The 15828-nt window shown below is 47.9% G+C and overlaps 2 protein-coding genes across 2 annotated transcripts; both read left to right on the forward strand.

Moving 5' to 3' along the window:
- Positions 1 to 3571: 3571 nt before the first annotated feature.
- Positions 3572 to 12243, forward strand: LOC115323852. The gene is made up of 4 exons (XM_029984357.2): positions 3572 to 4458; positions 7592 to 7792; positions 11921 to 12191; positions 12223 to 12243. Exons 1-4 carry the CDS (start codon positions 4139 to 4141, stop codon positions 12241 to 12243), a joined length of 813 nt encoding a protein of 270 aa, XP_029840217.1. The 5' UTR covers positions 3572 to 4138.
- A 545-nt stretch (positions 12244 to 12788) lies between these two features.
- Positions 12789 to 13155, forward strand: LOC115324710. Its single transcript, XM_029985339.2, has one exon. The coding sequence runs from the start codon at positions 12789 to 12791 to the stop codon at positions 13092 to 13094; it is 306 nt and encodes a 101-aa protein (XP_029841199.1). The 3' UTR covers positions 13095 to 13155.
- The last annotated feature ends 2673 nt before the right edge of the window (positions 13156 to 15828 follow it).

Raw genomic sequence — 15828 nt, forward strand, 5'->3', positions numbered from 1 at the left:
CTTCCGTGACGAACGGGCAAAAACGCGTTTTAACACTTGCATTTCTTTTCTCGCTTGAGATCGGCTACCCTCAGGGAACATCAACGATACCTACTATACTCTGCTTCACCGTAACTTGACAAAGAGCGAACAGTAAGCCCATTGGAGCGAATGAAAGCGACAATGCGAAGCAGGTGACAGCTCGTGCCAAAGATAAAGGTTTTATCCAAGCCGTTGAGGAAGAGAGGAAGGAGGACCGCCTTCTTACCCTATTTTGTGCACCCCAGGCGTCGCTTTCGTCCACGTCGCAGTCTTGCCAGATTGCGCTATATATATCCGAATTGAGCTACATATTTTTCTTGTTGGCGTCGATATTTTGTGGTTGACTATGTGGCTATTTCGGGGCTATTTCTAGGAATGCGGCGAACGTTTGTCGAACCTCAGGTTCGACGTCGAACTTTGAGATTCGACTAGTTACTTTTCAACCTTCTCATCAGTTTCGAAAAAAAAAAATTCTCTTGGCTAGTTGAGAGGAGAAAGAGGAAGGAAAAAGGCTTCAAATTTGTACGAAATTCGGGGTTTTCACAATGCTCAGAGAAGCAATGCTTACGCGGTTCAGGCGGTCTCCCCACAGCTCAGTGGAACAGACCAAACAAACTGATTGCACTGTTACCACAGGGCCGGTAGCGCGTCCTCTACCCGGACGTGGACAAAACTCCCCAAACGCTGCTTTGGGGCCCATTGTGAGGATCCTTAGGCACCTAAGTTCGTAAAAATATGGTGTTCGCGGCTTCTCCACTAAACAATTGATTACCTTCCAGTCGTCGGCCACCCCAAGAAAAGACAACACAATCAGAAATAGCGTAAACCAGAATGGGGGACACTCATATTCTACACGAAGAAAACGAGGCGGGTGGGATATTGGTAAGGACCTTAGACATTGGGGATTCTTGTTTGCGAAGCCCAGTGCTTTGACTGTTCTGCTTCTCTATTCTGTTCTTTTACGGCATGATCACATCTCCCGGGCTTCACAAATAAAGCTGTCTTTGGGTGTTTTATACTAACTTTTGAAACCTTACAAAAGAAGGGTCACTGTTGTACGGACATCCTTTCGAAGCTTTTCTTGAAAATTTCACAAGTGGCATAATGTACACACAACGTGGCGAATCTAAGAGTTGAAAAAGAGAATGTAACGTGTTTTAATGTGCGTAAAAAATTGTTAATAAAAGGCCTAAAAATCGTTGTTTTTAGTCTTGGCTATTTTAACTATTTTGGCTTTTTTTTTACGGTTTTGGGCCTTCCTGCCGTTTGGCGGTTTTTTCTGGGACCATCTGGCAACACTGCCCCCTTGGAGATTAGACCGTCACTATGGTGGCTGGAAGTGTGACGGGCGCCGTATGCGCGCAATGATAAAGAAGGGCGCGATACGCGATGGAAACTTTGAGAGAGCCTAGATTGTAGAGAAAGTTCGGCTCTACCCATAGCGTGCGTTTACAATTTAATGGCGGACACCACCGGCGAAGATTGTTCGCAAGGGCTTTTCGGTTGTGTTTTCGAGTGGCGAGAAGGAAAACAGGCGAAAAGTCTTAAAGGCTCGCAGGCGAAAAACGCGTTAGTCAGCTCCTCGCAGCTCGTATTGCAAACACGGCCCATACACCTCGTGACCCCAATCGAGCACTTGGAAACGCCCTATAAAGGTGTATCCACACGACGGACCAAATTGCTGTTTTGGTCCGCGGGCCGCGCATCACGTGATCTTACGTCACCGGTTTTCGAGGTCCGCCGGCGGTCCGCGGTCCGCACTTGTGAGAAATGCCAAGCGACTTTTCTCGCCCGGACCTTGGCGGCGGACCGCGACGTTTTTAGTATAACTGAAGTGATAAGTCTGGCAAGAAGCTGACTTTTGTTGTTTGGATTGGAATCCAAATCCAAAGTCGTGTTCTTTTGGCGCTAACAGTTGAAGGCGAGGGAGACGAACCTTTTGCTGTGCGACGATGGCGGCATGGTGCGACGATGCAACTTTTTACTTCATCGCGCTAGTGGAGCGATTCCCCGCTCTGTGGGACAATGGATGCATGCCCTTTTCGGTTCACTTAAGTCCTCCTCGTCCTCAATAGTCAACGCCAGGGCCACCGCGGTCAAACGTCCCTTTCGTTCAACCTCCATCTTGGCTCCTTACAAGTAGCCTCAAAGCAGCACGCTGCATGCGTTTGGCGGAGCTGTGAGGTCGAGGGTTAGATCGGCCCGTTCACTCTGTCGTTTGCTCTTTTGGTCCGCCATGTGGATGCTCATTGCAGCCGGGCGGCCCGCGGGCCGCGCATCACGTGATCAATCGGTCCGCGGCCCGGTCCGTCGTGTGGATACACCTTAAGGAGTATTCACTGGGCGCCATATTTGTGGGTGATGTCTAGAGCGCATGCTCTGAACGAGCCCACATTAATAGGCTGCTAAGACCGGCAATCTTGAGGGTGCGAAATGCACGTTACAAAAGAACTGTGGAAGCTCGCCATCAGCACGCGCTCAGCAGTCGTGCACACAGCTATGGCCGCCAGTGAATATTTCCTATAAGGTAGGATCTCTCAATTTTTCGGGGCCGCTGACTCGCCTGCTGGCTGCAAGCATCCATAAAGGAACATACGCTTGGGTTGCTTGGGTTGCTTGACTTACTAAAAAAGAGTATTCCTTTGGGTTGCTTGGGTTCCCAAAAAAGAGGACTGCTTGTGTTGCCAAAAAGCTCGTTTCCTTTCAATGCCAGAGAAAGGCCTGTATTTGTAGCTCGGGACACGAACAAAGCTGACTCGCTACGTTTTGTTGAATATTCTACCTGTACACAGTGCGACGCTCTTTTGGGCAAAAACAAAATACGACGGAGACAGATAATGAGCTTGATTAAAAGAGAAATACAACTTTCGGGGTGTTGCCGTGTGCGAAACACATGGCGTGCTACTGTAAAGCTGGCGAGAGAAACCTTGTGCGATCAATTACTGCAGACGCCCTAATGAGTCACGAACAGACCTTGGTCTATCATCCACAGCTCAGGTGTTCCACGTGCCTCGCGTGCACGGCTTTGTATTTCGCCTGACAGAGTCTCTCCTGCCGAGTTCAGTCGACAAGGTCAAGTTCATTACCCGTACGGGCTAGACTCCTGCCAGGACTGTTGGCGTCGGGTAACTAGAACTCATTTTCCATCATTTCTCTGTTCCTAAAATTATCGCTTTTTACAATATTCCAAGGATCCTGCGTTTGTGTTTTCTTTGTGAAGAACCAAACAAATCTACCTTGTCCGGTAGCTCCATTACAATGCTGGAGCATCTGCGGCTCAGCTACGGCAGGCTATGAGATGTATGCTTTTCGGGAACATTCCCTGACCGCACCCTTGCTGATGAATACGGCATGTTCTTCTCAAGCTCCTTGCGATTGGCGCCTGATATGACCTTTAAAATTACAGGCAATCAAAGTTCCTGCGAGATTTGAAGTGATTATTATGGTGCAGTTTGCGGTGGTCGAGCGTATTAGCACACCGCAACGCCTCAACTCATCAGCACGTGAAGGCAACGTTCGAGTTACAGAATAAAATATTTATTAACTCAAGTTTCTCTACTGCCGATTTCGAAATGAATGAGCGATGTTCCTACGTGAATTCGTGTAATCACGGATTCTTTTTAGCCGCGTGACGCACAGGTTTCCAGTCGTACAGCACAAGCCAAATTACAGGGCACACCGATATCTCACTCTATGAACATTCTAGAACTTCCAGTTCTTTTTTTATCACTCTATTAAAAAATACAGCTGCTACCAACGGTGTATTTTATATGCTTGCAAACAATATACACTGCGCGACACCGTTAGCGACAACTTTGGTGCTTTTGCGCATTTTACCTCCATAAAGTACTGGCGGGAATGAAAATTTATCGCTTAGGTTAGTACTCGAACTGAGAACTTTCTACCACTGATAGTAGTTTTGATGGCTGTTTTTCGATTCTTAGAGACAAACATAAAAAAACGGCACTGTTAGCGCGACACTGTTCGCGCTAACAGTGTCGCGGAGTTTTGCATTCTATAGACTCCGCCCTTGTGAACAGTGTTCTCTCGCAGGAAAGCCTTCTCCGTCCAGCGGCGACTTCAGGCTAAAGAGGAGGTCACTCATATTGAGCACGGAATGTCCACACCGATGTCTTCTTCGGTGGCGACGGATGACACAGTCTCTGCGATGGCCATGACTCCGATCCGGGTGTCTGGTGGCAACAAGACGGACATCCTGCTGAAGACTTTGCGAAAATTCCTCTGGTGTCTCGCCCTGAGCTTGCTGGTTCCGTCGCTGGCGTTCCGGCTGACCAGCGCGTTGCTGTGCTGGGGCAAAGACAGGGACCAGGTGGTCGTGCTTGACAACCTGATGACCATGGTGCGTGAGGTCGTCGCTATCGTTTCCGGAGCCATCTACTGCTTCAGACCACCACCAGACCTTGAGCGTCCCGAGAGGTAAGTTTCAGATTAAGGGTCGATGTGCCGTCCTCTACTGTAATGCACAATGCGGGCTGATGCTATATGATGTGGCCAATTATCCTGGGGAAAATTTGCATTACTCGCACGCTACTGTATGGCTCATGGGCTGACTGGTGCCCTATGACGTAGCCGATTATGCAGAATCTTAGAGCGTAGCTCTTAAGGCCTGATCACACTAAAGTCACTGGATTTGGATCACACTAGCGGCAACGGCGCCGCCAGTCGGCGCCGCTGGGTGGCACAGCCGTCCGGCGTACCAATGCGAGGAGGCCACATTGGCTTCCGTTTTGCGGGCGTCACGGGACAGCACTTTCAAACGTCGGCTACTATCTTTGCTTCAACGAATCCTAATCCACCCAAAAATCTAGGCCCGATAACAGCCTTCAATAAACTTCCACAAAGAGACCAACAGTTACAACAAAAAAAAAAACAGGTTACCAAACATCAAACACACCCTTGTACCGCGAACATTGGTCACTTAAAAGATACAAAAAAAAAGAAGAAAAAACTTTACTCCTTCTCCCCCCCCCCCCCCCCCCCCCCCCCCAAACCTTCAAAGTGAACAACGAATCCGACCTTCACGAAGAAGGACTGCTAGTTTTCAAGACTGACTGAAAAGCACTACCTTCTTCTACACTTGTTCGTCTTGCGAACAGCAGCCTCGAGCAGCAACTGTTGTTAAGTTCGAACAACGAACTTTGTTAGATTGAAACGTGTGACGTTGTTGTAAAACGCTCGTGCAATGTGGGGTAACAGTACTTTTGGCTAGTCTGAACTGCCCACCACAAGCATGAATATAATTAAAAGCTGAAATTTTCAAAGGTAAATATATCAACAAATGAAACCCTGCTTCCACTTTTTTTCTTCTCCTGGTGCCCTTCCATCACAGCATTCAAATTCGTATGCTCCCATTTGATGAGATAGATAAAAAGAAAGAAAACTTTCCTCGATCTAACTAAATATGGTAATTCGCAAAATACAAATGTAACATATATGTAACGATACGTTCCATTTTTTAACTGTAACGGGAACGAGTTCCTTTTTCACATATGGAACTTGTAACGGGAACCCGTTCCAAAAGTCAGGAGGAACGAGGAACGGTCTTTCGTTGTAGTAATGTAGATAGTTGAGCTAGCTGGTATTTAGAACACATACCTAAAACAGCGCTCTTTCCTGTGTCTATTCTCTTCCTCTTGTGTGTGTGCGCTGTTTTAGGTATGTGGTCTTTCGTTCCTTTTTTTTTTTCTTTTTGAGGAACGTGCACAACACTGGGGCAAGTCTTCGCGACGCTAGTGTGGTCGGGCCTTTCTGCACTCGTTCTCGTGTTTTTGCGGCATCGGCGTCGCCGTCGCCGTCGCTGTCGAGGTAACCGGAGGAGGGGAGGGCATGAAGAAGGAGGGGAGGATATCGAGGAGGAGGAGGGGAAGGTACTGAGAAGGAGGAGGTGGTACGCAGAAGGAGGAGAGGAGGGTAAGCAGGAGGAAGATAGGATGGAATGGAGGAGGAGTACGAGTATGGAGGGGGAGGAACGTGTATGGAGGAGGGGGCAGGGTACGGAGGAGGAGGAGGGGGGGTTCGGAAGAGGAGGAGGAGAGGATACAGAGGAGGAGGGTATGAAGGAGGAAGAGGACATGCAAGAGGAGGGGGGTGCAGAAAGAAGGTTACGTGATCACGTCAAGTTACGCGATCACGTAACTTCACGGGATCGTAACCACGTAAGTTTGCGTGCAGAAAGAAGGTTAGTGATCACGTGAAGTTACGTGATCACGTAAGGTTACGTAATCACGTGACTTAAATAATCCCGTGAAGTCTATATTTGTACTTAGATATATTTCTTTCTCAAATTCTTTAGCTCGGTATATCGCAAAATCAAAATACCTCAAGACCTGCGCTCTAATTTCGCATATCAGAAATTTGTAAACGTCTTTCATTTCCTAAAAAAAACACATGGAAAGGAAAAATATTTTTAACAGTCTGGTTGGGAAAAGGAATTCATAAAACGAATTTACAGCGAAAAAGAAAAGTCTTTAGAGCTATGTTTCGGCGCGATACGAATTTTTAGTTGGCGTCCGCGGGCGCAACGGAAAAGTGGCAGCTATTTATCACGTGACTGGCCGCTATTTGTCACGTGGTGCTTGCGCTCTTTCGGAAGCTTCCTATGGCCTCCAAAAGTACACTTATTCATTTTTGTTTGAAGTATAACAAAAAAAAAAAAAAAAAACTAAGATTAGTAAGTAACTTTTAGAGCCCAAAAGAAACTCCTGAAAAAGCGCAAGCAGACGTGATAGACCTGTGCGCCGGTCAAATGACAACGGCGGCGCCCCGGAGCCGACGAACTTGTGCGGCGGCGGCGGCGTGACTTTGAGGCGGCAGCGGCGCCGCGCGACGGCGCACAGGTCTACCACGTGACTCGTGGCAGCGTCCGCGGGTGCCAACTACAAATTCGTTTTGCGCCGTAAATATAGCTCTAATAAAATTTTCTTCTTAGTAAATGCTTTTCATATTACATTCTTTTTCCGTCTAGGCTGTTTAAAAACATGTGTTTTTTTATTTTTTAAGGGAGATGTGTATTATTCGCGAGCGTCTCCTTCTTGTGCAGATGAGTCTTTTCGAACTTGCCTGAAGGGGAGCTCAAACAACGTGTGCAGCGGCTTGGTGGGGTCCCTGCCTGTCAAGCAGGAGGAAATAGCCGTTTTGGGTTATCGGTGAAAAGAACAAATCCAAGAGAACAGCTCTGCGGCAGAAATGTGATATTAGCAACAGCAACGACAACACAACACCTTTTGTGTTTGCGGAGTTTCGTTTTGTACCGTACTACACATGCTACTTGCACGGATGTCGAAATTCAAGGGGTATCATTTAGCCTCCGTAGGTAGGAACATAACGAAGGTACATTATGCTTGAGGGTACAGCAAACCAACAGCCGTATCAATCATTGGTCTGACGGCCCAAAAACCTATTGTATTTTCTTTTAAAGGCTGCGGGAGACTGTCTTTTATTTATATGAATAAGCTTAAATGACTTAAATGGGTGCCAGACACAGAAAGAGACCCTCAAATGAAGCTCGCTAGGAGGTGCGACGTGAAGCCAGCTGGTGGTGTCTACGCAGGGACAGCTTGAGCCGTCGTCTTCGTGTTTCTTGCTACCTGGAGCTAGTGGCGTACGCCTTGCTCTATATTCCACACTTGTTCCTGACCCTCCTGTGGAACAACAGCGAGGCCATCCTGACCATGCTCTTCCTCTGCGTCGACGTGGAGCACCTGGACCATGGCACCTTGTCCAAGGCCATCTTCGTCGGAGACTACATCGGGTAAAGAACCGCAGTCTACTCGCGTCTTCTAAGCCGCGCTCACACCGTTAATATATCATACAAAAGGCAGTCTACACGCAGTGTTTGAGGCGTGCTTCTTCCTTGTATGACGGTCCTGTCGCGTGGTCATAAAAAACTGTTTTTAGACGTGTTTGAAACTCATGAAGGAAACAAGCTTGGAACACGCTTGAGGCATGTCCCCAGGTAATAGGGAGTTTTAGGGAACCGTTTTCGCACATGTGATAGGGTGCGATAGGCCCTCCGGTACGAACTTGGAACGTGCTACCGCAGAAGACTCTCACGTGTGCAGTTCGTACCGCACGACCCATAGTACCGTATCGGATGAGCAAAAATTGTTCCCTAAAACTCCCTAACATCATATCTGTAGTCAACAGTACAGACATAATGACAGCTTGCTCGAGCGAAGGAAAGAACTTGCTCTTCTCCTGCTCTATCAGTTAGATCAATTTGGCAAGTAAACGTGGACCCATTTAATAACCTATACAATTGAGAGCGACGACGCTTCAACCATCTTGACGATTAAAATTCATTGTTTCCAGATGCCTGAATCTTTATCTCAAACTGCAAGATACACTTTTGCGTCTTCCGCAAACCTGCAAACAGTTCGCGACAGTTCAAAATGATATTGCCTGTGATTCCCTAGACCTTATGTCTAAAGCCGAGGAAGTCGAATTTTTGAATCGTAACTATCGCCAATGGACACTTTGCAAACGTCAACGAAGCAACATTGCTTGTGGACTTTTGCTTGCTCACGATGTTCGTGATTGGATCCGAGTCCTCGCCGAACGCTGACGTCAGCGCCCGTGTCCAATACGAGCTCAGCCGAGTTCACACCGAACTCTGCGCATCCCCCGTGTCCAATACGTGCTCAGAGCAGACTTGTGCTCGTTACTTGAGAATTGTAATGGATTACAATTACAAATTACCGAACCTTAAATGTAATGGATTGCCGCTACAAATTACTTTCGCTGAAAAGTAACGGATTACTTTACTCGTCACGTTACAAATTACTTTCTCGTTACTTTTTCCGGACACTTATCCAGAAAACATTAGAAACAATTTTGATATTTTTCACAAATGTTTCGTAACACTACTTTTCAGTTCTCACACGCCCGTATTATGGTATTCCTTGTTAAAATAAAATATCGAATTTAAGAGAAAGTGTGTAGATGCACTCCGTTCACCTGTAAGCTGACAAAGCACCGAAAGCTGCAACCACACCCGCCATCCCACTGGCTTACGACCTCCGGAAATGATCCCTGGAGTTGTGCAGACAAAGCTAGCGGTGCGCATGCTCAGTAGCAGCGTCTCCATTCGCTACGAGATTCTGAGCTAAAGAAGCGATCTGCGAAAGCTCCCTGTTGACTCGAGTGTTTCGCCTGTTTTTCACAACAAAAGAAAAACTTGGCTCTAACGTTACAATGTATAGCCAATGCAGAATGCAGGTGTCCCAGCTTACTTTGGTGTGTTTCCGTAGATTTAAGTTTTTTGTTCTTGCTGATGACAATGTGTCTTTTTTTTTTTTTTTTTTTTGGAAAGCAAAGTATGCACTGAAACTCTGGGTTTCCGTTCTGCTTAATGCTCTGAATTTTGAACATCTCATTAAGAGATGACCATGGAGACGGCGGACACTCCATGACCGAAAACTCGACCTGTCAGAGAAAAAGTGGCGGTTACGGGTTATCGATCGTTCATCGGTTCTCACTTCTATGCCAATATCCGTCGAGGCTAGGTGAGGGAAGGACATAGAGAGCGAGAGAAGCGGTAGCCATCGGTCTCACATAACAATAGAGGATAACACCACTATTACGCGTTCTCTCTCTCTCTCTCTCTGTCAGCACTCCTTAGATGGCCTAACACCCCTCCCCCCCCCCCCCACACACACACAATTCATGTCGACAGTTGACTGTAAAGTGAGGAGTGGACTCGGCCACGATGCCCAGACAAGTAAGCCCAAGGAAGTATCGTTCGTACCCTGGAAGACGATGCTCTTAGCTTCGCGACGTGCCTCAAGAGCGTTCTAGAATACATTGGCGGACATCAAAGACAAAGAGAATTCGACCCCCTCTCGCGAGACTATATCGTCTGTTACGCGAGTTGTGAACCCGCGACTCGCGTTTGATGTCTGTGCCGATGGCGGGAGACGTCGAAGAAGTTGGAAAGGAGAAAATGGTGTAAAAGACAAAAACAAACACGAAGAGCTTTCTCCTGTCCGGTAGAACAAGAAAAACACGATGGAAGGCGACGGAGAGCCTACTCGGCGTTGTCTTACTTGATCTTTGTCTTTCGTATCTTTGGACATGCCTTGCCCGTTTTTGTAGTTGTTGAAGTGACCGGTCATATAAAAAATCGTGTTTTTTTTCGGACATCTTCCCCTCCCTGATGTTTTCCATTCTGTTGAAGTTGCTCTCTTCATGCTGCTGAATGTTGAGCTCGTATTGCTCCAGTTACTGTATTATGATCATATTTTTAACAAGTAACGAATAACTAAAGTAATCTGTTACCAATATTTTGTAACGAAATTACATTACAAATTACTTGAAAAAGTAACGGATTACTTCACAAGTCTGGCTCAGAGTATGTGAGCAAGCAATAGCGGACAGGCTTTGGCGCGAACTTTTGAAAAAGGTCTATTTCGCCCGCTCTGTATTAGCCAACAAAATGGCGGCACCCGCAAGACTGTCGGCGAAGTGTCAGTACTCTTAAGCGTAGGCTATTGAGTGACCCTAGCCAAACCAAAGCTGTGCACACCGCTATTCCCTGTGGCACTCAATTTTGTTCAACTTAAGCTGAAGCTGCTGGATATGTGTCTTCTGGAATCTCGACTTCCGTCAACTTGTTCAAAAACATGGCTTGCACATGACATCATCGCATGATGCTGGTGTTCATTCTCACTTGTTCTTGTCAAAATATTGCAGACGCTTATCTGTAATGCGAAAGTAGAGCGCAGCTCTTGATGTATTTTAATTTTGTAATATATCGTGGTAGAGAAGGTGAAAAATATGTATTTAACTATCTGCTTTTTTACGGTGGGAGCCCCGTAATGCAACGCGCACGGTGTATGTTTTAACGTGAAATGTTGTTTGACTAGTTGCTCCGGATTTCGTGAAGAAGTGGCCTGTGACGTCACATGACGTCACAGTTTTCACGATAAATTTAACGGGAAAATTGACGTCACGTGACCTCAACGCCAATTCAGTTTCCCCGCAATATTTAGCGGGGAAAATGATATCAGATGACTTAAATTTAGTTTCCCCCAAATTTAACGGGAAAATTGACGTCACATGACCTCAACAGCAATTCAGTTTCCCCGCTAAATTTAGGGGGAAAGTGACGTCACATGACTTCTTGTTACGTGACCTATATACATATTCAGTTTCCCTGCTAGATTTAGCGAGAAAATTAACGTCACGTGGCCTCAACACCAAATTAGTTTCGCCACTAAATTTAGCGAAAAAAATTGACGTCCCATTACATCAATACCAACTCAGTTTCCCCACTAAATTTAGCTGGGAATTGAATTGTTGTATAGGTCTTTGTCGACCCATAATGCAATGTGCGCGGTTACGCCGATGCCAACGCAGCTATATCTGCACCGAGGAGCAGCGCCCTAAAAACGATTCGTTGAAGCTATTTTTCCGTTGCAACTCAAGAAGGTAGGGCGAGGGAAACGAAGGCCAGGGAGGGCGAAGCAGACGGCACGCTGGAGAGGAGAGGGGGAAACTTCCTCCTCTCCCCAGCGTTCCGTCTGCTTCCTTCTCTCCGGCCTTCCTTTATTTCGCCCTGCCTTCTTGAGTTGCTACGGACTATAGATGGATGCTGCAGGAGATGCGCTCTCGGCAGCAGGGCCACCACAGAGGCAGCTGATGTGACGTTAATAAAAGCCATGTATAGACCAACACGCTGTTTACAAACAAGTCAGCGTTTGGCCAGACCTGGTGTGGGCACTGCGCGCGCGCTTCTGCGCATGCGCCGTGCCGACAGCAGAACCACCGCAGCGGCGTGACGTCAAGGTTGCGTGTTGGCACCTAGCCGCCTGTATACTCTCCGGTCGGTGTATATATGCGGTAACTATCTCTCCCTTCCCCCACCCACCTCCCTTCAAAGGTTTATGGCTGCCAACGCCCTCATCTCCTGGTTGGCTCTGCAATACGCCCTGGGCCTGGCAGCCCTACGAGTCGAGCTCCTGAGCCAACCACGGTGTTCCCTTACGTCGATGTTCAGACGTCGGAGGAGGTTGGCCAGACACTTCGCGTTTCCGTTGCTTCTCTGGTGCTGCAACACCGCCGTGGGCTTCACGGTGGCGCTTCGACAGTCCATGCACTCCATCAACATCACCGGACAGCTGTCAGCACTCCTGCTCTACTCAATCTTCCAGGTGAGTTGCGCGGGAGGCGTGAATCTCGAAGATCCTCAAGCTCTGCTTCTGACCGATTGCTCTCCGTTCAAGCGGTGGTCCTCCGTGGATTCTATTTACGAGGAACTTTCAATATGGTGCCTGGAACGCGTCTCCGATTGGTGTGTTTACCGCCTCCACAAACCTGGTCCCTCGATTTCCGCCTGATGACGTCATCACAATGCCATGCTGTTGCAGGCCGCGATCCTGGCGGAGTCACAACAGCGGTGGTGGACGCGGCAGTCGTCTGTCCTACTGCAGATCGCTATCCAGCTTGAAAGTAAACGAAATCTTGGGCAGCCAGAAATGGGGGCGTCGAGACGACAGCGACACTCGCGTTCTCTCGTGCTTATTTCCAGAACTAATACACCCAACCGTCAGGATGGTGGTGACACCCGACGGCATGACACTCTGGCTTCTGTGACTTCATTTGTTTACACTTTAGGACTCCTTTCGATGATTGGGCAGAATAGGACCCTAAACACGCCAGTCAGACACGCGTTCTTGGCACTGTGCATGGTTTGTCCCAATTTGTCGATCTTCGAAACTCGAGGAGGCCCGAACACACTCTCGTCCCAGATGGTTCACAGCGTGTGGACGCTGGTCCTGGTGGCCTGGGCAGCCGTGGCCTTCGAGGGAAGCCTGACCAACGGGGTGCGGAAGCGGATGCCCGTGGGTAGCGGACAAGACATGGCCCCACTGTTGCGCGACTACTCCGATGCCCTGGGTTTCTTCAAACCCGAAGGCCGGTGCCTCGTGCGTCTGCTGGCCGCCTCGCTTGGCTACGGCGTCGTCCTCTACCAACTCACCGTTCCTTACGCGGCGTCAACCCGAAGACAGAAGAATTCAACCGAACATGCGTCGTTCGGGCCTCGCTACAGCTAGACGCAGCTACCAGGGCCCTACTGACGTTCTTCTCGTCTGTGGGCGATGAAAGCAAGGCACCGCGATGCCATACAAGGACGAGGATTATATTTATACTCCGCGACAACTTTTCTTGGCAATGCAGTGGAAGGTACAGGCCCGCGTCCCCTCTCCCATTTTGAGTGTGCGCGGGCTCTCCTCCTCTACCCGGAAATGGGGGAGGAGGAGAGCCTGCGTACACTCAAAATGGGAGAGGGGACGCGGGCCTGTACCTTCCACTGCATTGCCAAGAAAAGTTGTCGCGGAGTATAGCTATCCCGTTACACCCATAAAGATACGAACGAGGGTTATATTTAACTATAAACCATTAAGGCTAAAGCCCCTTCATGTTTCAAAAGTAGCGCAAGGTGCGTCGAAGCACGAGGCGCGTGCAACGTGCAGCCCTTGAGAAGATCATGGCGGTACAACGCAGCACTGAGTTCACCTTATGTTGTACGGCAATGAAGGCTAGAAGCTCGAGGTCATAGCGTTGGCAGCCGCTCTTAAGTCACGAGAGCTTGTGCCGCCGAAAATTGCCTCAGAGCAAGGAGCTCACGCTTGTAGCCTTTCCTGCGGTACATCATAAGGTGAAACAGAGTATAGATTTCAGCACCGGATTTCAGACGCCATATTCTGCCCAGAACCCAGAAATGGCGAGCGGCACGTGTCCTGAGAATTTCCACTACAATGAATGGCGCCACTTTTTCCAGGATAGAGGGGCTTTAATAAAGGCGAAGCTAAGCGTCCTCCTGCATTTTTTTATTCGATTCGCCAAAAACGTTTTGTTCTGTCGGTGGTAGAACATCGATACTCATTGCCTATTTTCTGCTCAACAAATACCTATCATTTTCCTGCCTAACAAAACGGACCACTCGGCCTTTTTATAATCATTTACATTAAATTTAATCCCCTAAGCGTTTTTAGCTTTGGAGAATTTCTGACCCACAACTATTGCTCGCTTCAAAATTTTAATTTCTCGCCTTCATATTAAAGTTCTTAGCCACAAACAAAATAGAAATGATTAAAAAAAACTCACTTTTTCTATTCTGGTGGAAAAGGAAGAGCAGCGGAGTTGTACTATGAGCCGCCATCTATGAGCGAAGGCGGCAACAAGACAACCATGTCTTGTTGCCGCCTTCGCTCATAGATGGCGGTAGCTGTCCAGAGGGTTGTGTCGAGATTTATTTGTCCACGGGCACGAAACTGGGGAAACTAGCCCTTAACAGCTCCGCTGTAATATTCAGCGCTGCCATTTGTTGGTGGAGCCGCAAACTAAGCCGTGAGCGAGACTGGTTCGTCCAAAACGGCTGAGTGTGTGAACCTGGGAAAGCATTATTGATCTTTATTCAAGTAGGCTGAATCTCGGATCGAGAGCCCGTCCGTTAACACAGAGGTTCGGGGGAGTTCGTTGCTCATGGTGTAGAAGAGGAACAACGCGCCCACAAAACTGCTCCTCAAGTCCTCAAGTCTTTTGTGTGTGTGGACTTGGGTGACTGTTTGGAGGGTGCGCTGTTCCCGCTGTAGAGCACGTCGGTGGCACCGCTCAGGCACTTTACGCAAGTCTATGGGGGAAACACACGAAAGTAGGAATATTCTACACTTCTACCCGGTGCTGGAAGGCAAATATTTCATGATGTGCTGCGATCATTATTTCGGAGATGGAATGGGTATTTGTGAAGCATTCGAACGCCCCATTAAAAAATCAAACGTGCCAGAGCACACACGGCTGAGCTGGCCAGCTTGCTCTCGTAGTGGAGTTAACAAAGGAACTTGCGTCAATATGACCGTCCTCGGAGAAGCCTAGAAGTTTATGAAGGTCGATAAAATCTCATGATGAGAGCGGCCTTTCGGGAGTGAGCCCGAACTCCGCGTAATAAAGCCTCCAAGCTTGATGTGGGCTAAACCAAATCAATCGAAACCGCCACCGACTCCTCGGTAAACTCTAGGTAACTCATGTCTCATTGACTGCATGCACCACGTTTTTCGGCCAGTGGGGTCACTTTTGACTAAAAACATTTATTTCTGAAAGCTTTGAGGGTTGTCAGTTTTAGTATTTGTGCACAATCCATTCGGCAGGCTTCCTGAAAAGCAGCCAAAAAGTTTCATTGCCGACAGAAGCTTAGAAATGGGGGAAACGGCACTTATTCTCGTTTTCCCATAGAGTCCCATACAATGGTTGGTGCCAAGCAAATGGCTGCCGGTGGTGTCACTCGACTTCAGAAAGAAAGACCTCGATCTGCGATCCAGCCTATCACAATAGACATCAGTAGAAATCACACGATCTATACTCATTCTGAACGGTCCTGAACGGCTTTACGCTCGTCCAAATCAGTTAAGGGGGTAACATTATATATTTTACGTGTTGTCAGCTTGATAATGTTTAACCCTTGTCACTTGACCAGCAAAGGCTCCAACTATAAACAAACAAAATCAACCTACAGACTGTTGTCGTGCTCAAATATCACGGCATGGATCTATAAAGCTGGCGAAAGCGAAAGTGTGCAGTAAATAATTGAAGACGCTTTAATGAGTGCCGAATGGGCAGACATCGATTGGTGCAAACATCAACGCGTCCTCCACTGTTTCCATGTCCCACCTCGCGTTCGCGTGCACTATGTACCGTCTTACAGTTACTTGGCGAACGGCGAAGGTTATAAGGTCTCAGTGGCCCAGTCAGCATGTCGGAGGGAGACAAGTGACTGTACTCCATATCATT

This window comes from Ixodes scapularis, unplaced genomic scaffold (genome assembly GCF_016920785.2).
Source record: "Ixodes scapularis isolate PalLabHiFi unplaced genomic scaffold, ASM1692078v2 PGA_scaffold7__128_contigs__length_106722199, whole genome shotgun sequence".
Classification (NCBI taxonomy): Eukaryota; Metazoa; Arthropoda; class Arachnida; order Ixodida; family Ixodidae; genus Ixodes; species Ixodes scapularis.

Excerpts from the sequence above, each read along its gene's own strand:
- LOC115323852 (XM_029984357.2), top strand. The coding sequence starts at position 4,139 with ATGTCCACACCGATGTCTTCTTCGGTGGCGACGGATGACACAGTCTCT. Across the intron at positions 4,459-7,591 it reads GACCTTGAGCGTCCCGAGAG|GGACAGCTTGAGCCGTCGTC; the intron begins GTAAGTTTCAGA and ends GTGTCTACGCAG. Across the intron at positions 7,793-11,920 it reads TTCGTCGGAGACTACATCGG|GTTTATGGCTGCCAACGCCC; the intron begins GTAAAGAACCGC and ends CTCCCTTCAAAG.
- LOC115324710 (XM_029985339.2), top strand. The coding sequence starts at position 12,789 with ATGGTTCACAGCGTGTGGACGCTGGTCCTGGTGGCCTGGGCAGCCGTG.